The following is a 23965-nucleotide window of genomic DNA, read 5'->3' as shown; positions in this document are numbered from 1 at the left end:
TTTCAAATGTATTCCTTCCTCCCAACGATCCCTCATCATTGGTATCTATCTCCATGCGTAGCGCTCTTCAGAAAATGTTATGCCCCTATATTCCCTGTGCCAGATATGATGCTGGGCCAGTACATATTGGGTCACCGTGCCCCATGGACTTAGTTCACTTTTTGCATGCACTCTTCTCAATTCAAGAACACTACATTTTTTCAAAGTTGTACGGCTTCTCATCTTTCAACAATATGTCGAATACAGCAAAGTCCTTGGTTTTTAACCCTGTGTCGACTGCGGACACAGAATGTCCATTTCTGATCCACTCAGGATCTGTCTTTACTACCCTGACAGAGACACGACATGCCGTTTGTGGGTCATGTCAGTCGATTAACCTGAAGGTGCTTTGAAAACAGGAGGTGAAACTGTTCACCTTTCTCTGCCAGGAAAAAGCTGAAAAACAGACTTGTTCATGGTTGCGCGGTTCTGGACTTTGCATCGTGGAATGGTCCCAGAAAGAGGTCTCATTCACCGACTGGTATTCTAAGCATCATGCTTCTTCCTTTTCAAGGGAAATGGGTAACCAAACCATGGACTCCCCAGAAGACCAGGCAGCTCAGGTACCTTTTTCTACCCAATCCTGTACTCCAAAGGGATGGGAGGCCTTCCGGCATAAGATGGTTGACCTCTTCACCAAGGCCCCGGCACTAGTCCTCGAACTATGGTCTAAATCAGCCTCAGTTGTGACAGCTGACAGAGACCTTCCCAAAAACCATAGACCAGCGCCGTTGAAAACACTGGAAGGCGTTTGGCTTGGCGAACATTGGTCTGATTTTGATATTTGATTTGTATCGCGCTCGTACACAAGTGTTTGAGATGTATTAATGCCTCCTGTACCCTAGCAAAATTTTCATTTGGTCTCTAGTCAGTGATTTTAGAGGCAGTGGAACACATCCCGATAGGTGACATGAGGGATGGTTTTTAAGCCTTATTAAACGATTGCAATGATGCTTCCTGCCGAATCCTTCAATCAGGGGAGCACATTGCCGACTGAATGGCCAGAACTATGGCTACTGGGTAAAAATCTACTGAGACAGATACTCCTGGCTGCGAATGCCAGGCTCTCCCACAGATGTCAAGGTAAAACACCTGGGCATGCTGTTCGATGACAACAATCTGCTCTGCTTCAAGGCCAATGAGCATCTCCATAAAGTCAAGGAATCTAAGGGACTGAAATCTTTGAGCCTGGTGGTCCAACAGCAACAGCCTGTGCCCCCAATCAGGGGTGTAGGTGTTTTCGCCCCTTCACCTTTTAATCGCACAGAGGCAGAGATTAGGTTTCTTCAGGCAAACAGGTGCAGCGCCACCCAACATAGATCAGGGAAGGAGTGTCCCTAGAGGAGTGTTGTCTGCCTCCACTGCGCCCTTGGCAGCACCCAATGCAAATCCCCAATGCATTGGTCTTCCACCAGTGTGGGAGGCAGGATTTCCCGGTTCTGCAGTAATGGATTCTTACCATTTCTGATGCCTAGGCTTTTCAGGTTGTTCAGCTGTGATACTGTCTTCCTTTTTCTCAATACCATCCGGGCAACCAGTGCCTGCCTTTGGATCCCTTCCTGCTGGAGGAGGTGTGTAAGCTTCTAGCAAAAGTGGCCATAGATCTAGTATGCAGCTCAAAAGGAGGCAAGGGCTTGTATTTGACCTATTTCCTGGTGTCAAAGAAGCACAGGGCCTATGCCCTATCTTAGATATGCAGCTCTTGAACCTTAATTTATGCAAGGATAAATTCAAGATGGTCACCTTAGCCCACATGCTGCAGGGCTTAGACCTGCAGGGTTGGCTGGTCGCCATGGATCTTCGGGGTGCACTTCCATGTACCCATCCACTAGAGGCCCATGAGGTCCCTGAGATTTACTATGGGGAACTGCCACTACCAATTTAAGGTCCTGCCATTCAATTTTTCCTTGCCACCCTCCCAGATACCAGCAGTGGGTACGACGTTCTTTCATCATCAGGCATTTCAAAGCCTGCAGTTTAAACGTGTTTGACAGTTCATCGAATTTTTGGGGGTTGGGGGATAGTTTAAAATAGGTGCAGGAGGGGGGATTGGGGCAGAGGGATTTGATGAACTGTCAAACACGTTTAAATTGCAGGCTTTGAAATGCCTGACGATGAAATGACATGGAACCCAGCAGTGGTGGCGGCTCGACTCAGAAGGGAAGCCATTCATATCTTTTTTGGATGAGTCCACTCTCAAAACTAGGATCAGCACATTTATTCCAGTTGTCCTGCCTATTGCACAGCTTGGACTTCTCCCTGAACTTCAGGAAGTCCTATGTTTCACCGTCTCAGTTTCTCCGGTTCATCAGAACGGTCTAGGACATTCGCCAGGCAGAGCCTTCCAGCGACGAACATCCCCAAGAAGGCTCATGTCTTCCAATCACAAGAGAAAGTGCCTGCTTTAGCTTTTCTGCACTTGCTGGGTCTTATAGACCCCTGCGTTCTTTTAGTGCCTGAGGTCCGGCTACACATGAGGTTGCTTCAGTGGCTTCTCAGTTGTCAGTGGTCACAGTGCCAAGGGCACCACAGATCTCCTTCACTTCTCGTCTAAAGTGTATAGAGGCCTGGAATGGTGGTCCCAGAGAACAACCTGTTGAGAGGGGAGCTGTTTTGAAAACCCTGTCCCCAACACGTCCATGAAATACTGCAACACTCATCTACAAGACCTGATGGTGAGCGACCTGTGGTCTCCATAGAAATGCATGTAACATATCAATTTTCGGGAGTTGAGAGCGTTCAGTCTGGCCCTTGTCACTTAGCTCCCATCTGTACAGAACAAGGCCATGGACTACCTCAACAAATGCAGTTTTGTGGGCTCCTTACTTCTATGCAGAGACACAAAGCTACTGTGGTTCTAGGCTCTAGAGACCAATGTCTCCCGGACAGCAGCTCATCTGGCTGGCAAAGAAAACATCATTGTGGATGCTTGTGGATGCTTTAAGTAGGCAGTATTCAGCTTTCCACAGTGGGAGCTCTGTTAGGAGGTTCTAGAGCAGGAGTTCTACTGTTGTGGAACCTGCATGTCGACCTTTCAGCATCTTTCAGCATCTAATTTGAATAGGAAAGTCATGTGGTTCTGTTCCAAGGAATTGCCTCGACAGGGTGTTCTGGTGCACGTTTTGAAGGTCGAGTGAGACTTCAACTTGCTCTATGTATTCCCACCGATCCGTGTCATAACGCTATTTCTGATTGGCTTTGCGATGCTCTTGATCAATCTGGACTAGGCCCTGAAAACAATGTATGCAGAGTTGCTGGACATTTGCCCTCCCTGGTGTCTTCCGCAGAGAGCAAACCTCCTCTTCCAATCAGAGGGACAAATTCTCCATCCGCCTGCACCTTCATGCTTGGCTGCTGAAAGGTTGAGGTATAGGGAGTAGGATTTGTCTGAGAACATCTTGGATGTAATCTTCTCTGCTAGGACACCACCACCAAATCCATTCAGTCCTGCAGGTTGGGTAAGTCTTTGGCTTTGCGTCATGCAATACATCAGGACTCTTTTACCTGTTCCTCATCCTCTATTCTGGAGTTTCTGCTTTCTTTGGCCGCAACAGGCGTGCAGATTCATACTGTGAAGGGGTTGTTTGCTGCCATTTTGGTTTTCTAGTGAACCCCAGTGCAGGGCTCTTTTTACGTAAGGCCCTTGGTCGTGCAATTCCTGCAGGGTCTATGAAATCAGTTTCTTCCACATCAGTTTGTTGCTCCGGCATAGGATTTGAATTTAGTATTAGTCGTATGAGTGCGTTTGAGCCCCTTCATTCTTGTTCATTAAGATTGATCACCCTTAAGGTGTTTTTCATGGTCGCAATCACTTCCGCTAGATGGGTCATGGAGTGCTAGGCATTATCAGTTAAACCTCCCTACTTGGTTTTATCCAAGAAGAAGGTGACGTTGAGAATGAGGTCATCCTCCCTCCCGAACGTGGTCAGTGATTGTCATCTCCCTCAAAAGATGCATCTTCCTGTCTTTTTTCCTCCTCCTCACCCTTCCAAGGTAGGGGAACGATTACATCAGCTTGATATGGTGCGGCCCCTCAGCTACTATGTCTCCCATACGAGAGAGACCAGGAAAGATGACACGCTCTTTGTTGGTTCTGCTGGTGCCCGTGCTGGCAGGGCTGTGACCAAACAGTGGCCAAGACCTTAAAAACACAGCTGATCAACCGTGTGTATCCGAAACACATATTGAACACCACACACAAATGGGCACGCAACATCCCGAGAGAATACTCTCCAGCAACATCCAAAAGCTCCCATAAGGGAAAACATCACTGCAGTGTTCAGTTATTCTCCACTGTTTAACAAGATCAAAAATGAGATTAACAAACTTTGGCCAATTTTGAATACAGGAGAGCGCCACCTCCCTATGCCCTCTTTTTCCTTAAAACAAAGGCAAAACTTGAGGGACAAGCTGGTAAAAACATTGCCTGAACACAGCCAAGCTAATGACAAATTTCAATCGACACTATTGACCAGTATGCCACTGACAGGACATTCATCCTGCGGGCAATGCTCCATGTGTGCACAAACCAGACGGAGTGTACAAATAGATATAGGGTGGAAGAGCCCATGGGTAAAAAGACCTATACCAATTGTAATAGCTCAGGAGTCATTTGCCTTATTACCTGTCCCTGTCACTTGGAGTATGTCGGGAGGATGACCAGAGCAGTGAAAAAACGAATGATTGAACACAGATTTTGTTTTAGGACTAAGAAATTGACAGCCCCATTAATATCCCACTTTTTGGCAGACGGACACAGTCCAGAGCAGTTTCACTGGATGATCATTGAAAAGATCTGTCCACCCAAAAGGGGAGGCAATTTCCATAATTTAATATTGCGGAGAGAACAACATTGGATGTTTAGGCTAGACACACTCAGTACAGGTTTGAATGAAGCAGTGCAGTGGTATGAACTGGCCACATTACACCCCTGAGAGCATAGGATGTGACCCGCAACTATCATTGCCAGAGATCGGCAGCCACACTATATGGGAGCCCCGAATGAGTAGTGTTTAAATAACCCTACACCGCACTTTATTAGCCTGTGAGTTACTGCTGGAACGTTTAATGTTCTATTTGTCCAAAACACAACCCATATAGCCCGCAATGTGGCAACAACGTTTATGATACGTTCATTTCATGTGGCACTAATATGGGCTCTGGCATTTACAACAACGCTGGCCATATAGCAAGCATTTTAGACAACACATTTGCAAGGCTCCTTGGTAAGCGAGGACAACTATTATTGACCCCGCTCTAAGATGTCTGCTATGATATTGCAGCATTTGAGCAGGCGTGCGTCTAACCACGGCCCTTCCCTGACGTACACGGAAATGTTGTCCTGTACAAATATCCAGCTGCCAACTGGTTCCGTTAGTCAGCACACAAGCAGAGCGCGATTGACGAATAACGCACTGTGTCCTCAAAGGTAAGGGTAGACTATTAGCTCACACTCGTTCGTAACCAGTTACTTGGCTCAATCACAACCGAGAGATAGCTCATTGTTCCCTCCTTTTCTTACTAGAAACGAGGGAAAATAATTGACCGGAAACATACGCCTGCCGTATCACTGCAGTGAGTTTGCAGTACAACAGCGTGACACAGGTAAGAGGACTAGGTGTCCTTGCCATATCAATAAGACCTTGCCATATCAATTCAGTACGCTGAACTGAATGCTTTTTTCTGCCCAGAAGCAGGGACACAAATCGAGCAGAGTAACTCGCTCGACTCGCCCTTTGAAGAACCGCCACCTCCCAGAGCAGAGAGTAACACTCAAGCACTGGTAGGTAGCATTAATACTGACAGACGTATGTGTGTCTCACCACCAGATACTAATGAGGTGGCCCACTTACAAAGTCATCTGGGTCTCTGGGAATGCCCTTCACTACACACTTCCCCTTTTCCTTCACCCCCTTTGCTGTTCTTTTACCACAGGACATTAAGCAGGTCCTAGGCATTAGACACTACCATTGAGGCTTAGATTAAATAAGCACACGACTGCTTAGAATAAACTCTATCGCAGTGAGAGTGTTCAGCAGCTGGGAAGCTCTGTCTCTCTCTAGGGGATGGAGGTACCGCCTGATCCGCGACAACGGATCATTTATGGAGCGACGCCCATGACATAAAAAACGTGGTCCTGAAGAAGATGACCCTAATTGGAGTGGTTATCGAAACCGGTAGACCTTAGGTTCACGGGTCCTCTCATGACCATGATGCTGTTCCTATAAGCAAAAACGAACACGTCAAGTAACAATTTTCCCTAGTTAGGCCCTGTGCCTCTAGGGGCTCCCTTACTATTTGGGTGCTTTTATGATTTAACTATCCAGAACAAGGTCTGATGTTTGGCAGGTCTCTATCTAGTTGGTGAATAAAAACATATAAAAATTCCTGATAGAAGTAACCTCTCATACTACACAGAAGAGACATGATCTAATGCTAACTGTCTAAAGTAATACTTGCTCTGGTTTTTTAACTGAAGGTGACTGATTTAATTGTGTATCTGTTGATGAGGGAAAGATCTCTTGCTATCCCTATTAGATAGGCGGCGCACCATCGGCCACCTAGGGAAAGCTTTCCCTGGCAGGGTTACGGTGTGCTTCTTAATAGGGACAGTCATTTTGTGTTTCTGACAGTAATTTCTAGTTATCCACTACCATAGATATATACTCCTTTGCCCGTTCTTTTGTATTATAATACGTTGGCCCTAACAGGAGGAATGCAACAGAAGTGAACTAGGCTTACAGCTTTGCCCTTGGTGTTTTTGTGCTGTGACTAAACAGACCATATCAAGAGGGATCATCCTCTGCATTTAGAAATACAATGATCTGGCTGGTAAGAATGAACCTTAGGATCTCAGAGGACTGGCTGCCACCTAAGTTTTGCAACTTGGAGTCCCTGTTCTAAATATTTGCTAGGTGAGTACATGGGCTTCTTTTCATATGTTTGAAAATGTTACTGCTTGGATTCTCGGTCTGGTCAGGGAGTTCCCTTTGGCAGGGCTGCCCTTCTGAGTTTTCAGGTTTGAAGTAAGTGTCCTTGCTCTCCTCCCTGCTCCAGAATTACGTACTGCTATGGGAGTCTATCAAAGTTGAGGAATTCATGGGAGGAAGGAATCCATTGGAATCCATTGGAAGAACAAAGTAGTTATCTTTTTTTAGTGGTCTTTCTGATGGCTGTGCCTCCCACTGATTCCTCACCTCCCTCTAACCTACCCCACTTGGCGGACAGCTAGAACACGTTGTTGGTTTTGTGGTCCCTCAGCATCAAAGTGCTAGAGAAAAAGGGTGGAACTAAGGTCACAGGGAGTGGCGCCTCAATATATACTTACCCCGACATATTGTGCTCAGGGCACATAGGAAGGGTCTGGCGGATCTGTGTTGCCCCTCTCCCCTCCCCCCCCAGTGGCGGATACATTTCCAATGATCGGCAGCACCCGAGATATATGTCAAAGATACAGAATCCATGGTAAGTAACTTAAAAAAATATTTGTGAACACACGCCCATTCCTACAGTGTTCCCCAAGCAGTCCAGCAAATGGCACAGAATGTATGCTTTGTAGAATAGTGGGTTTTGTACTGTCTAGTGGAATTGTTAGCCCAGCCCCTCACTTAAGCCTCTTAGCACCCATACTTAAGGATCCAGAGAGTGCACAAGCGACGTTGATTATGGCAACTTGTGCCTAATGTGCTTTTTGGTGGTGTAGTAAAGGCTGTTATATATAAAGGCAAAAGGCAACAACGTCTTAGAGAGAATTCACTCTTAAGTGAGAGGTTCTCTAATGATTTATAGACTAGTTGTAGGATAGTTGTAGGTGCAGATTTGTTGAAGATTTGGAATCTGATAATATTTTCCGACATAACAGACACTGGTTGTAATACATGATCAAAATTATTATTTGGAATACATTCCAAAAATACTTACTTTATAACAAACGTTTACTTTGTTTTTGTTCGCCGTATCTGCATTAATACACTGTATCTGTGTCAAAGTACAATCATGTTACTCACTGTTTATAGCACAAATCAATTCTAACTTCTTTTTTCCTAGATTCCACATTTGTTGGTTTCCAGAGTACTTGCCCAGAGGAGCAGAATGTGATATTCATGACCAACTCTCTGAATGATGATTTACAGCACCCAATACATGTGTCAGGATTACAGCTGGTGAACACCACTGAAGATTCAAAAGTCTTCATACACCGACCTGATGTCAGGTGCAGTGATTTGTTTTATTACCTCCGTAGAGGTTGCATTTCACCTGTGCACAATTTTAGAAATGACTGAATCAGGCAAAGAACCTGGCAAAGCAACTGTTGTATGTAGTGTTCTACTAGCAACACACAAAGTTGAGAGTTGTCAGAGGTGTAGTAAACAAGAAGGTAACGGTGACCAGACCTTGAAATGTAATAGTTTTAACAAGATTCTCCGGAACTGCATTTATCATCGATTTATCTTCTTTACATCATTCCTATTGTCAGGCTGTAAATCCTCAGTAAATAAATAATAAAGCAGTTTTTAGATTTGTTGGGCATCCACCTAAGTTAAATACTTGTCCTTCTAGTGAATGAGTGCCAAGGGCTAAAGTTCTACCAAATGAAGTCATGTAATTTTCTTCCAGCTGATGCAATGCAAGGATGTTGTTCATGAAGTACCTGCTAAAAAAGGCTTTTTTAACGCACTACTAAGAATTACCAAGCTTCCCCAAAAATTGTCCCATGGGCAATTTTTTGGGGAAAAGTTCTAAAACTTCAAGACGTACCGCAGGCTATTCACAATGCCCTCAAATCATCATGAATCTCCATAAAATCATCACACCTACACACATTTCGGGACATTTCAGGTTCTTAAGGGCAAGGTAAACAGTTACAAATTAGAAAAAAAACTACAAATACTATATTGCAATATGTAGAAATATGTAAAATTACTTCCAAGTTCATATTTTTCTAGTTTAAAAATTTAAATATTAACAATTTATAATAAACCAATGACATAAGTCGAGCACAAGCTCAGAAATATGTCATAAAATGTAATGTGTAAACATTATTATATATTAACATTTTCTTTTACAACCATTAAAACTACTTTTTAAAATTATATATAGACCCCTTATAAAAAAAGTAGTCACATCACATTAAAATAAAATCTCTTTAAACCAGCTATTATGAAGAATAGGAACATCACCCATAACATATATTTTTAAGATTGTTTAGCAGCTTTTAAACTATTTAAAAAATATATAAATCATTAATAAAACAATACTAATATCAAATTCAAGTAAAATCTCTTTAAAAATTCCATTATTATTTTGTATATAAATAATAATCATGTCAGTAAATAAAACATTTTTAGAAACAAATTGATCAAATATAAATAATCATATGTGCTTAAGAGCTGTACTATGGGTGCCTCATAATTAAGGTGGCGTAGCTTCCATTACCTGCAGAATTGCAGGTATCTTGTTGCAATAAATAAACACCTTAACGTCATTTCAACTAAAGTTTTTCTTTACATTTCACGGATTCTGTTGCACTGAACTTATTCACCTTAACTGCCCCTTGACTAACGTTTTTTCACTGAATGTATATATTACATGGCCACAGTAGTGGCCATGTAGTTATGGTTAAGTTGCTGTTTCCATACGAAGAGCACTTTTTGGGCGGCTTATAACTTCACTCTCCTTGGACGAATCCTCACCAAACTTTGCAAAAAAAGTATATGGCCCACTCTGAATTTCTTTTGCAAAGTTTGGTGAGGTTTGGTCCAGGGGGGCAAAGTTATAGGGCGGGTCCCAAAACTTCTTTTTTTCCCATAGACATAATGGGAAAAAACTTTGCTCACGCCTACAGCCCAAACCGCTGGACGGATTTACACCAAATTTGCGGTGGGAGTGGTAGCTTGGTCCCGAAAGCGTGCTTTTTTTATTTGGTGTAAATCCGTCCAGTAGTTATTTTAAAAATGACAAAAATGTAAGTGCAAAAGATTAGTGATATCTGTGTCCGCTTCGCGGACACACTTCCCTGTTCGCTCCGCGGACAGGACCGGGATTGGGCAAGCGCTTGCGTGATGGACATCTGACTTGCGCTCTGATTGGCTGCCGTGAAGCGTGCAGTGCGTCTATTGTGAGAGACGCCCGCCATCTTTGTTCATCGGTTCATGGAGCGTTTCACAGTAAGCTCCGTGTGTTCCTCCCGTTCCCCCCACCCCCGCCCATGCTCCGTTTCTCTCTCCCGTTCCCCCACCCCCCGCTCATGCCCTGTGCCTCCCCTGTTCCCCCACTCATGCCTCATGTCTCCCTCCCATTCCCCCCACCCTCCGCTCATGCCCCGTGTCTCCCCTGTTCCCACCCACCCCCCGCTCATGCCCCGTGTCTCCCTACTGTTCCCCCCACTCCCCGTTCATGCCCTGTGTCTCCCTCGTGTTTCCCCCCACCCGCTGCTCATGCCCCGTGTCTCCCCTGTTCCCCCCCACTCCTCGCTCATGCCCCGTGTCTCCCTCGTGTTTCCCCCCACCCCCCGCTCACGCCCCGTGTCTCCCCTGTTCCACCCCACCCACCGCTCATGCCCTGTCTCCCTCGTGTTACCCCCCCACCCCCGCTCATGCCCCGTGTCTCCGTCATGTACCCCCCCCGCTCATTCCCAATGTTTCCCTCCTGTACCCCCCACCCCCGCTCATGCCCCGTGTCTTCCTCGTGTTCCCCCCACCCCCGCTCTTGCCCCGTGTTTCCCTCGTGTTACCCCCACCCCCGGCTCATGCCCCGTGTGTCTCCTGTTGCCCCCACCCCCGCTCATATCCCGTGTCTCCCTCGTGTTCCCCCAACCCCGCTCATGCACGTGTTTCCCTCGTGTTACCCCCCACCCCCCGCTCATGACCCATGTGTCTCCTGTTGCCCCGCACCCCCCGCTCATGCCCCGTGTTTCCCTCGTGTTACCCCCACGCTCATGCCCCGTGTTTCCCTCGTGTTACCCTCCACCCCCCGCTCATGACCCGTGTGTCTCCTGTTGCCCCCCACCGCCCGCTCATGCCCCGTGTCTCCCTCGTATTACCCCCCACCCCCCTGCTCATGACCCGTGTCTCCCTCATGTACCCCCCACCCCCCGCTCATGCCCCGTGTGTCTCCTGTTGCCCTCCGTTCATGCCCCATGTTTCCCTTGTGCTACCCCCCACCCCCCGCTCATGCCCCGTGTCTCTCTTTTGTTCCCCCCACACCCCTGCTCATGCCCCTTGTCTCCCTCCTGTACCCCCCACCCCCCACTCATGCCCTTTGTCTCCCTCCTGTACCCCCACCCCCCGCTCATGCCCAGTATCTGCCCTGTTAGCCCCCACCCCCGCTCATGCGCCGTGTGTCTCCTGTTGCCCCCCACCCCCTGCCCCATGTCTCCCTCCTGTACCCCCACCCCCCGCTAATGCCCAGTATCTGCCCTGTTAGCCCCCACCCCATCCCCCGCTCATGCCCCGTGTGTCTCCTGTTGCCACCCACCCCCTGCTCATGCCCCATGTCTCCCTCGTGTTTCCCCCACCCCCCGCTCATAACCCGTGTTTCCCTTGTGTTACCCCCCACCCCCCACTCATGCCCCGTGTCTCCCTCCTTTTCCCCCCACCCCCCACTCATGCCCCGTGTCTCCCTCCTGTTCACCCCACCTCCCGCTCATGCCCCGTGTCTCTCTCTTGTTCCCCCGCCCCCGCTCATGCCCCGTGTCTCCCCCCTGTGTCCCCACCCCCTGCTCATGCCCCATGTCTCCCTCCTGTACCCCCCACCCCCCGCTCATGTCCAGTATCTGCCCTGTTACCCCTCACCCCCCGCTCATGCCCCGTGTCTCCCTCGTGTTTCCCCCACCCCCCGCTCATGCCCCGTGTCTCCCTCCTGTACCCCCCACCCCTGCTCATGTCCTGTGTCTCCCTCCTGTACCCCCCACCCGCTGCTCATGGCCAGTATCTGCCCTGTTCCCCCCACCCCCGCTCATGCCCCGTGTGTCTCCTGTTGCTCCCACCCCCGCTCATGCCCCATGTCTTCCTCGTGTTTCCCCCCACCCCCGCTCAAGGCCCGTGTTTCCCTTGTGTTACCCCCCAACCCCCGCTCATGCCCCGTGTGTCTCCTGTTGCCTCCCACCCCCTGCTCATGCCCCATGTCTCCCTCCTGTACCCCCACCCCCGCTCATGCCCAGTATCTGCCCTGTTAGCCCCCACCCCCCATCCCCCGCTCATGCCCCATGTGTCTCCTGTTGCCCCCTACCCCCTGCTCATGCACCATGTCTCCCTCGTGTTCCCCCCACCAACCGCTCATGCCCTGTGTTTCCCTCTTGTTACTCCCCAGGCACCCCGCTCATGCCCCGTGTCTCCCTCGTGTACCCCCCACCCCCTGCTCATGCCCCGTGTTTCCCTTGTGTTACCCCCCACTCATGCCCCGTCTCTCCCTCCTTTTCCCCCCACCCCCACTCATGCCCCGTGTCTCCCTCCTGTTCCCCCACCCCCTGCTCATGCCCCATGTCTCCCTCCTGTATCCCCCACCCCCCGCTCATGTCCAGTATCTGCCCTGTTAGCCCTCACCCCCCGCTCATGCCCCGTGTCTCCCCCCTGCACCCCCTACCCCCTGCTCATGCCCCATGTTTCCCTCGTGTTACCCCCCACGCCCCCGCTCATGCCCTGTGTGTCTCCTGTTGCCCCCCACCCACCGCTCATGCCCCGTGTCTCCCTCGTGTTCCCCCCCACCCCCCGCTCATGCCCTGTGTTTCCCTCTTGTTACCCCCCAGGCACCCCGCTCATGCCCCCGTGTCTCCCTCGTGTTCCCCCCACCCCCTGCTCATGCCCCGTGTGTCTCCTGTTGCCCCTCACCCCCTGCTCATGCCCCGTGTACCCCCCACCCCTGCTCATGCCCCTTGTCTCCCTCGTGTTTCCCCCACCCCCCGCTCATGCCCCGTGTCTCCCTCCTGTACCCCCCACCCCGCTCATGTCCCGTGTCTCCCCCCTGTTCCCCCCACCCCCCCCGCTCATGCCCCGTGTGTCTCCTGTTGCCCCCACCCCCGCTCATGCCCCATGTCTCCCTCGTGTTCCCCCCACCCCCCGCTCATGCCCCGTGTCTCTCTCTTGTTCCCCCCACCCCCCGCTCATGGCCCGTGTCTCTCTCCCATTCCCCCCGCTCATGCCCCATGTCTCCCCTGTTCCTCCCACCCCCCCCACTCATGCCTCGTGTCTCTCTCCCGTTGCCCCCCCGCGCATGGCCCGTGGCTCTCTCCCATTCCCCTCACCCCCCACTCATGGCCCGTGTCTCCCTCCCGTTCCCCCCACCCCCCACTCATGCCCTGTGCCTCCCCTGTTCCCCCAACCCACCGCTCATGCCTCGTGTCTCCCTCCCATTCCCCCCACCCCCCGCTCATGCCCCGTGTCTCCCCTGTTCCCCCCACCCCTCGCTCATGACCCGTGTCTCCCTACTGTTCCCCCCACCCCCCGCTCATGCCCCCTGTCTCCCTCGTGTTTCCCCCCACCCCCCACTCCCTGCTCATGCCCCGTGTCTCCCCTGTTCCCCCCCACTCCCCGCTCATGCCCCGTGTCTCCCTCCTGTGCCCCCCACCCCCTACTCATGCCCCATGTTTCCTCTGTTCCCCCCACCCCCCGCTCACGCCTCGTGTCTCCCCTGTTCCACCCCACCCCCCGCTCATGCCCCTTGTCTCCCTCGTGTTACCCCCCCACCCCCGCTCATGCCCCGTGTCTCCCTCGTGTTCCCCCCACTCATGCCCTGTGTCTCCGTCCTGTACCCCCCTCCCCCCGCTCATGCCCCGTGTCTCCCTCCTGTACCCCCCACCCCCCGCTCATGCCCTGTGTGTCTTCTGTTGCCCCCTGCTCATGCCCCACCCCCCGCTCTTGCCCCGTGTTACCCCCCACCCCCCGCTCATATCCCGTGTCTCCCTCGTGTTCCCCCACCCCTGCTCATGCCCGTGTTTCCCTCGTGTTACCCCCACCCCCGCTCATGGCCCGTGTGCCTCCTGTTGCCCCGCACCCCCCGCTCATGCCCCCTTTCTCCCTCATGTTCCACCCACCCACCGCTCATGCCCCGTGTTTCCCTTCGGTTACCCCTGCGCTCATGCCCCGTGTTTCCCTCGTGTTACCCTCCACCCCCCCGCTCATGACCCATGTGTCTCCTGTTGCCCCCCACCGCCCGCTCATGCCCCGTGTCTCCCTCGTATTACCCCCCACCCCCTGCTCATGCCCCGTGTCTCCCTCGTGTACCCCCCACCCCCCGCTCATGCCCCGTGTGTCTCCTGTTGCCCTCCGTTCATGCCCCATGTTTCCCTTGTGTTACCCCCCACCCCCCGCTCATGCGCCGTGTCTCCCTCCTGTTCCCCCCACCCCTGCTCATGCCCCGTGTCTCTCTCTTGTTCCCCCCACCCCCTGCTCATGCCCCGTGTCTCCCTCCAGTACCCCCCACCCCCCACTCATGCCCTGTGTCTCCCTCCTGTACCCCCATCCCCGCTCCTGCCCAGTATCTGCCCTGTTAGCCCCCACCCCCCTCTCATGCCCCGTGTGTCTCCTGTTTACCCCCACACCCTGCTCATGCCCCATGTCTCCCTCCTGTACCCCCACCCCCTGCTAATGCCCAGTATCTGCCCTGTTAGCCCCCACTCCCCCAACCCCCGCTCATGCCCTGTGTGTCTCCTGTTGCCCCCCACCCCCTGCTCATGCCCCATGTCTCCCTCGTGTTCCCCCCCACCCCCGCTCATGCCCGTGTTTCCCTTGTGTTACCCCCCACCCCCCGCTCATGCTCCGTGTCTCCCTCCTTTTCCCCCCACCCCCGCTCATGCCCCGTGTCTCTCTCTTGTTCCCCCCACCCCTGCTCATGCCCCGTGTCTCCCTCCTGTACCCCCCACCCCCCACTCATGCCCCGTGTTTCCCTCGTGTTACCCCCACCCCCGTTCATGCCCCGTGTCTCCCTCCTGTTCCCCCCACCCCCCGCTCATGCCCCGTGTCTCTCTCTTGTTCCCCCCACCCCCGCTCATGCCCCATTTCTCCCCCCTGTTCCCCCACCCCCTGCTCATGCCCCATGTTTCCCTCCTGTACCCCCCACCCCCTGCTCATGTCCAGTATCTGCCCTGTTACCCCTAACCCCCCGCTCATGCCCCGTGTCTCCCCCCTGTACCCTCCACCCCCTGCTCATGCCCCGTGTTTCCCTCATGTTACCCCCCACCCCCCGCTCATGCCCCGTGTGTCTCCTGTTGCCCCCCACCCACCGCTCATGCCCCGTGTCTCCCTCGTGTTCCCCCCACCCCCCGCTCATGCCCTTTGTTTCCCTCTTGTTACCCCCCACCACCCCGCTCATGCCCCGTGTCTCCCTCGTGTACCCCCCACCCCCCGCTCGTGCCCCGTGTGTCTCCTGTTGCCCCTCACCCCCCGCTCATGCCCCGTGTACCCCCCACCCCCACTCATGCCCCATGTCTCCCTCGTGTTTCCCCCACCCCCCGCTCATGCCCCTTGTCTCCTCTCCTTCCTGTACCCCCCGCCCCCCGCTCATGTCCCGTTTCGCCCTCTTGTACCCCCCACCCCCGCTCATGCCCAGTATCTGCCCTGTTAGCCCCCACCCCCCATCCCCCGCTCATGCCCCATGTGTCTCCTGTTGCCCCCTACCCCCGCTCATGCCCCGTGTCTCTCTCTTGTTCCCCCCACCCCCTGCTCATGCCCCGTGTCTCCCTCCTGTACCCCCCAACCCCCACTCATGCCCTGTGTCTCCCTCCTGTACCCCCACCCCCGCTCATGCCCAGTATCTGCCCTGTTAGCCCCCACCCCCCGCTCATGCCCCGTGTGTCTCCTGTTGCCCCCACCCCCTGCTCATGCCCCATGTCTCCCTCCTGTACCCCCACCCCCCGCTAATGCCCAGTCTCTGCCCTGTTAGCCCCCACTCCCCCATCCCCCGCTCATGCCCTGTGTGTCTCCTGTTGCCCCCTGCTCATGCCCCATGTCTCCCTCGTGTTTCCCCCCACCCCCTGCTCATGCCCTGTGTCTCCCTCCTTTTCCCCCCACCCCCCGCTCATGCCCTGTGTCTCTCTCTTGTTCCCCCCCACCCCCGCTCATGCCCCGTGTCTCCCTCCTGTACCCCCATCCCCCACTCATGCCCCGTGTTTCCCTCGTGTTACCCCCACCCCCGTTCATGCCCTGTGTCTCCCTCCTGTTCCCCCCACCCCCCGCTCATGCCCCGTGTCTCCCTCCTGTACCCCCACCCCCCGCTCATGTCCCGTTTGGCCCTCCTATACCCTCCACCCCCCGCCCATGGCCAGTATCTGCCCTGTTCCCCCCAGCCCCTGCTCATGCCCCGTGTGTCTCCTGTTGCCCCCACCCCCGCCCCATATCTCCCTCGTGTTTCCCCCCACCCCCGCTCATGCCCCGTGTTTCCCTTGTGTTACCCCCCCCACCCCCGCTCATGCTCTGTGTCTCCCTCCTGTTCCCCCACCCCCCCGCTCATGCCCCGTGTCTCTCTCTTGTTCCCCCCACCCCCCGCTCATGTCCCATGTCTCCCTCCTGTACCCCCACCCCCGCTCATGACCCATGTCTCCCTCCTGTACCGCCCACTCCACGCTCATGCCAGGTATCTGCCCTGTTCCCCCCACCCCCCGCTCATGCCCCGTGTGGTGTGTCTCCTGTTGCCCCCATCCCCCGCTCATGCCCTGTGTCTCCCTCGTGTTTCCCCCACCCCCCGCTCATGCCCCGTGTTTCCCTCGTGTTACCCCCCAACCCCCTGCTCATGCCCTGTGTCTCCCTCCTTTTCCCCCTCACCCCCCGCTCATGCCCCTTGTCTCCCCTGTTCCCCCCACCCCCCGCTCATGCCCCGTGTTTTCCCTGTTCCCCCCTCACCCCCCCACTCATGCCCCGTGTCTCCCCTGTTCTCCCCACCCCGCTCATGCCTCGTGTGTGCCCTGTTCCCCCCACCCCCGCTCATGCCCCGTGTCTCCCTCCTTTCCCCCCACCCCCCGCTCATGCTCCATGTCTCCCCTGTTCCCCCCACCGCCCGCTCATGCCCCGTGTGTCTCCTGTTGCCCCCCACCCCCGCTAATGCGCTAATGCCCCGTGTCTCCCTCGTGTTGCCTCCCACCCCCCGCTCATGCCCCATGTTTCCCTCGTGTTTCCCCCACCCCCGCTCATGCCCCATGTTTCCCTCCTGTTACCCCCCCACCCCCTTCTCATGCCCCGTGTCTCCCTCCTGATCCCCCACCCCCCGCTCATGCCCTGTGTCTCCCCTGTTCCCCCCACCCCCCCACTTATGCCCCGGGTCTCCCCTGTTCCCCCAACCCCCATTCATGCCCTGTGTCTCCCCTGTGAACCCCCATTCCCCGCGCATGCCCTGTGTCCCCTGTTCCTCCCACCCCCTGCTCATGCCCCATGTGTGCTCTGTTCCCCCCCACCCCCCGCTCATGCCCACGTTTTTCCCCTGTTCCCCCAATCCCCCGCTCATGCCCACGTGTCTCCCCTGTTCCCCCCCACGCCCCACTCATGCCCTGTGTCTCCCTACTGTTCCCCCCACCCCCCGCTCACGGCCCGTGTCTCCTCTGTTCCCCCCCACCCCCCGCTCATGGCCCCATGTCTCCCTACTGTTTCCCCCATCCCCCGCTCATGGCCCGTGTCTCCCTCCTGTACCCCCAACCCCCTGCTCATGCCCCGTTTCTCCCTCCTTTTCTCCCCAACCCCCCCGCTCATGCCCCTTGTCCCCTGTTCACCCCCACCCCCCGCTCATGCCCCGTGTCTCCCTCATTTTCCCCCAACCCCCGCTGATGCACTGTTGTGTTCTCTTTATACATCCCGCCTTGTCTTTCCATGGTGGCCATCTTGGTAAAAGACTTTCCTTTTCTTTCCTTTTGGGAAGAAAAATCTTTTTTTTACCACCCGGGGTTCCCACTTTCGATGACCTAAGATGCTAGTGGTCTTCATCTATTGAAAAGGATGTTATGGTTAAGTTGCACTAATAAAAACCTATGAAATTCAATGAAAAAACTTTGTTAAAGGGACATTATGGTTAAGTTGCTCTACTAAAAACCTATGAAATTCAGTGAAAAAACTTTGTTAAAGGGACGTTATGGTTCCAAGTAAAACCGAAAAACCGTTGAAATTCGCCAGTTATGGTAAGCGAAGCAACCATAACTCGCGCCACCACCGTGCACTGCTAAGACTCACACCCATGACATCAAAGATGACATCACAAATGTCATTGATGACATCACTGATGACATCACATGTCTGGCTCACTCTTTTTTCTTTTGCTGGCATATCTAGGCCTCATGGTTTTCTTCAGTAACAGTCAGAAACTAAACATTTTATTTTATTTGTAGACGTATCCTTCAAGTAGGTTCTTACAGTAATTCCCTTAGAGTCCAGTCACATCATATGAAACATATACATAGGGGAAGACACAAGCTTGAAAGACAGCAATCCTTTATGTGCATAAAGATAATCAATAGACTTATCAGCACTTTCTGATAGTTCTGTTGTTTTTTATGGCTGTACTTTCCCTGTATATGGTCATATTTGTATACATTGTACTCACACTACTTTCCTTAGGGTCCAATCACATCAAGTGATACATATACATAGGGTAAATAGCAGCTTTGAAACAGAGCAATCATTTATTTGCATGAAAATAATCAGTTAGGTTATGAATTGTTTCTGCTCCTACTTGTGCTTTTTTGCTAACTTCACTTTCCCTGTATATGGCCATATTAGTATGTGCTCATGTCTCTTTGTGTTTTGTCTATAGTAATGCAATTATGTAATACATGGGTTTTATTAGCTACTTATTACATATTTCACAGTACACAAAAATCTATTAAGAAAACAATTATCATTTCATTATTCAACATATTAACATTATGAATATTATACCTTCATCTTGTACGCTGCACACAATGCTATGTTTCTGAATGAGTAGCTCAGTATACTAGAAAGAACCCCATAATAGAATGCTATTTATATCAATGCATCGTTCAATGCACTAATTAGGGTATGATATTTATTGCAATGATCCTTGACACTTTTTTTGCAACATTATAATAAGAATCCCTTGTACACATATTTCATGATAAGTACATACACGTGATGTCGTCAGTGATGTCATCAATGACATTTGTGATGTCATCTTTGATGTCGTGGGTGTTAGTCTTAGCAGTGCACGGTGGTGGCGCGAGTTATGGTTGCTTTGCTTACCATAACTGGCGAATTTCACTGGTTTTTCGGTTTTACTTGGAACTATAACGTCCCTTTAACAAAGTTTTTTCACTAAATTTCATAGGTTTTTAGTAGCGCAACTTAACCATAACGTCCCTTTAACAAAGTTTTTTCACTGAATATATATATATATATATATATATATATATATATATATATATATATATATACATATTTCTCCATCCCACCCCCTTACACTCTGCCCATCCCCGTGTCACTTATACACCTACATGCATATATTGTATGGTTGAACTGAATGTACAGTATGCCCACAGGCATACATGAGCCTTGGCTGCAGGTCCATATTCAAATTCTAAGGTAAACAAATAAAATGGTTACAGATATCAGATCAGATAATGTGGAGAATCCAGGACAAATGCTTGGCTTCCTTAATATCATTTCCCCTCAAATTGTTGAACTAAAATATTGATATCTCCTGTATCAAATGTGTACCCAAAATAATATGCCCATTTCTTTCCCCACCACTAGTAAAGTGACTCCTTCTGCCTGTGGGGACTTGGACTGTGACGGGAAGAAGAAAGCTCTCCTGAAGGACATTGATGGATCTTTCCTTGGAAGCCCTGGCTCTGTCATACCCCAGTCTGAGTTTCAATGGGATGGTACAGATAAACGACATGGACTTGGCGATTATCGGATTCCGAAAGTGATGCTGACCTATCTGAATGGGAGTCGAATTCCTATCAATCAAATAGCGCCCAATAAAGGTTTGAAAAATGTCTGCTTTTCATGCTTTGCTAATCATCTAACCGCGGGGGCTGCTTTTATAAGACAATTAAGTTTAGCACTGTTTACCAGGATTTCAGGCAGTGATGGATTGTACAGCTACATATGGGCGCTGATTACTCCTAACATCCCTGTGTTCTGAGTGTGGCTTTTTTCTCATTATCCTATCTTGGAACTATTCTGGCAAAACTAAATCATGTTTGCAAATGGGATTTTAGTTAATCAGCACTATGTGGTTAGAGTCTGGCACAAGGTGTTTATTATCAAGATCTCCTACTGAAACCTCTGAAACAATTTCAGGGTGTTTCCTTTCTGTTGCGATCCTTGCTCTTAAGGCAATTTTTGTACTAGACTCTTTTGAGGACACTACAACCATTGGCTTTAATGGGGAAGCTGAGACACCTGACGAGAAAGGGAAGCCAAACCTCTCTTTAGGTAAGGTAATATGATCAGAGTGACAATGCTTAAATCTCTGATAAGGTAGTAGGCTGACACAAAAGTACAATAAGTCTAGAAGATGCACCAGACTGATGAGAAATATATACTTTAATAAATACAAGCATGTCAAAATATTAGTTCCAATAAGTGCTCTAATAAGAATACACTAAAGATACCAAGCATATTATAAACACAGTTAATTCTCTAAAAGGACCCTCCTAACCCCCATTTATATATGTGGGCCTCCAACCAGAGGTAAGCAACCAACATAAAATAAAAGGGAGGTGAGAAACACCAGGGATCCGTAAAACCCAGCAAGCAGGTACTCCCGTATGGGTAGACACAACACAACCTTAGTATATAAGACCCTGCATCTGGTGGTCAGCACTTAACACATATGGTATTGTATACAAATGGAAACGCACAATTTCACCAGGTTACCTGAATGCAATAATCCACAATCATTAGCACAACATCAAACCTTTGCGAGGTAGGAAACAATTCTAAACATACGCTAAATTCCAGCTTTCAAGAATTATTGTAACATTTTAGAAAGTTACCTTGTTCATACAGTTCAGGGAAAAAATAATACAGAGTTGCTAAGATTAGTGAGAATGTTAAAAATGCAGTACCATGGCAGAAATGTATGACAAGATTATATAAATTAATTAAAATAACAGGTACCGTCTAAAAATAATAGGCCTTGGCCAGAAGCTCATTGGACACCAGGGGCGGCACATGAAAAATGGCGTGGGCCAGGTAAGTAGGCCAGAGTCAGTTCTGTCAAGTTCGAGGGCAGGTTAAAAGTTAGATAGTGATGAATTGTAGAAAGTTAAAGGGCCGTTGTGGAGGTAAGTCTGTTTGAACCCACAGGTACGGATTCTGTAACTATCAACCCCAGGGAAGGCCAGAGGATACACTTAGTAAGTGTTCCAGAGATTGGAAGATGGACCCAGGGTCCTCAGAGGAAGATGCAGACGCCCTTAGCAACAGAAGAGCAGGCGGCATTCAACTATGGCAGGAAACACACACGACAAGCACTAAGATCACAAAGAAGTCTGTTTTTTGCATGAAGAGAAAGCGCTCCAATTTACAATTGAAAAAAATGAAAACAACACTGGACAGAAATAAAAGCTGATGCCACAGAAAATTCAAGGAAAACAACAGGATTAAATAGAGGAGATCAACAAACTCAGCAAACAAATAGGGGGAAATGTGAATATTATATCAGATGGATTGAGAAAATAGCAGTGAAGTGGAAGGGTCGATTAAGCACCTACCTAAACCATAAAAGTTCAACCTACAAGACACAGAAAGAAAGCCACCTTCCCTGACTGAAGACGCAGCACCAGTCTATAAAATAGAAATTCCAGATAGGACAACGCTAGCCGAAAACCTAGAAGCAATTTTACATGTGTAATTGACAATAATGGAATGAAAGGAGGAAGGAAAGCTACACAGAAGGGTCAAGCAAACTATAGAAGGTCCTAAAGGAAGGTGGTTATACATTGATTCCATCGAACCATCCTGCCTAAAAATAGAAGATGCAGTTTCTCCTAGGTTATAAAAGAACATCATTTAGGAGTGACATAAACCCATTAATTTGGAGTCGAAGACCCTGATAAGAAATAAATGTCACTAAATGCACATGTGGGTGTTAAGTGGGGATCCCAACACATGGTGTCACAGAGAAAATTGTTTGTTTTATGTATGTGGTTTGGATTAGATGATATTTTATAATTGTAATTGGTTATTTATAACTTGCTTAATACCCAAAGGTTTCTAAGTGCGGCTGCGTGGATTGAACCTGTGTTGCTCTGCGTTGTCTTTCTTCAAAGGCGAGTGCATTCCCCTTGAGCTATCCTCCTGAGACATTTGTAATACTATATTTGAAGAATTAGTCAAGTCAGATTAAGTGCTTTATTCATTGATTTTTTGGAAAAGTGATTATATTGTTTTTACTAACTGACTTATGGAGCGACAAAAACATGTAAATATAATATACCAATAAAGTTGTAAATTGGTCGAAAGGAGATAGTCCTGAAAAATTGTTTTTCATTAAGTGAAATAGAAATGGACTTCATTTGTAAATGAATCAAAAATGTTGGGATCACCATTGTGATAAAAGCAGCAGAACATGAAGACAACCAAAAGAAGTCTAAGGGAATCGTGGTAAAGACTTGCCTCCTAGGAATCTCTAACCCAGACAAGAAAGATACCTGATGGTGTGTATCTCCATCAATCACCCACTCCAGGACACAAAGGTAATTACCTATGTCAGCAGTTTTAGCAAAAATGGCTCCAGTGGCATAAAAGAACCTGGTGAGTAAACGGTTCTTTTCCACAGATGCGGTTTTCAGGGTTCGGTTCACAGGGACGACTTTCACCCTGGGCTAAAGGTGACCACAGCAACCCAGGAAAAAAAACAAAGGCTCTCTCACGGACCTGGACCCGCAGGTCTACATCAGCGATTTAAGTGTGAAGGACTCCAGGACCCTGTGAAAATAGTTCCCACCAGCTTGATGAACACAAGAAGGCAGCAGCACAGCAACACACAATCCCAGGACAGACACAATAGCTGTAGGTACCCTTGAATATCCCAGGCTGATTATCTCATACAGTGATGAAGTCTCAGCACCCATCGGAATACCATCAGCAGTCCAGTCAAGTCGAAGATCCTACTGAGAACAGCAAGATTTTGCAGTAAATGCACAGAAAACAGTTGCAAATTGCAGTGCTTGATCAAGCAGATGTGGGGAGTCACCAGAAGTCATCAGAAAGCCCAGACTTAACCTCCTCTGGCAAACAATCCAAACCAGAATATAACCAAGCCACTCCTCTTAGCAAGGTTTGCAAGGTGAGGGCTTTAAAAATGGCAAGAATGGTGAGAAGCACAGGAATATCCCTTCAGCAGGTTGGCAGACCTGCCACCCTCAAATTACAGGAACAAGAAAGCAAGTGAGAGAGTATAAATATCCTTGCACTTGGTTGGTCCGTAGTCCTGCCACGTAGCCTTATCCTCCCTCACAAGACATGTTAGGACCAATGTGGATGATGCCCGGGATAGGTTCACAAACAGCCAAAAAGGTCAGAACATCCATTTTGGACCTATCTCTTGGACGTCCTGAACAAAGTGATCCCTAGAATACAAAATGGCTCAGAGCAGTATTTAGAAAAAAATGGCTTGTACCCTTGGTTTATGCAAAAATAAAGGCTCTCCAGCATAGGGTCTGGCATGGATTCACATGCTCTTGAATATTCCCTGTCATCAGGCTGGGAATCCACAGTAAAAGAAAAAAACAGTTTTGCTTTAGCCTGAAAACTGTATTTTACTCTATAACCAATTACTGTCCTTTGGGTCATACTGCCCCCATCCAATGACAGTTGTCTCCCTAAACTCAACCCTCTGGTGGCCATCTTCAGATTTTTACCCACGTGTTGGGTGTCCTCATATCGCGCTTCAAAGCTTTTGTGATATTTCAAGTTTTTTCAATGAAATTAGTTGTTCTTTCTTCAACCGTCGCTCGACTACCGTCAGCGAGGACCCATTG

General features: G+C 50.1%; 1 protein-coding gene across 1 annotated transcript in view; it reads left to right on the top strand.

The window, feature by feature from the left end:
* LOC138498458 (fibrocystin-L-like) overlaps positions 1-23965 on the top strand; it is a 374239-nt gene that overhangs the window by 49321 nt on the left and 300953 nt on the right. The window contains exons 7-8 of the mRNA XM_069622208.1: positions 8086-8251; positions 19722-19957. Coding sequence (XP_069478309.1) covers positions 8086-8251; positions 19722-19957 — 402 coding nt within the window. The remainder of the gene's footprint in view (positions 1-8085; positions 8252-19721; positions 19958-23965) is intronic.

Source organism: Ambystoma mexicanum, chromosome 5q, assembly GCF_040938575.1.
Source record: "Ambystoma mexicanum isolate Mex_15411 chromosome 5q, UKY_AmexF1_1, whole genome shotgun sequence".
NCBI lineage: Eukaryota > Metazoa > Chordata > Amphibia > Caudata > Ambystomatidae > Ambystoma > Ambystoma mexicanum.
Note: the sequence above shows the minus strand (reverse complement) of the source record. Positions and strands in the feature narration are given on the sequence as shown.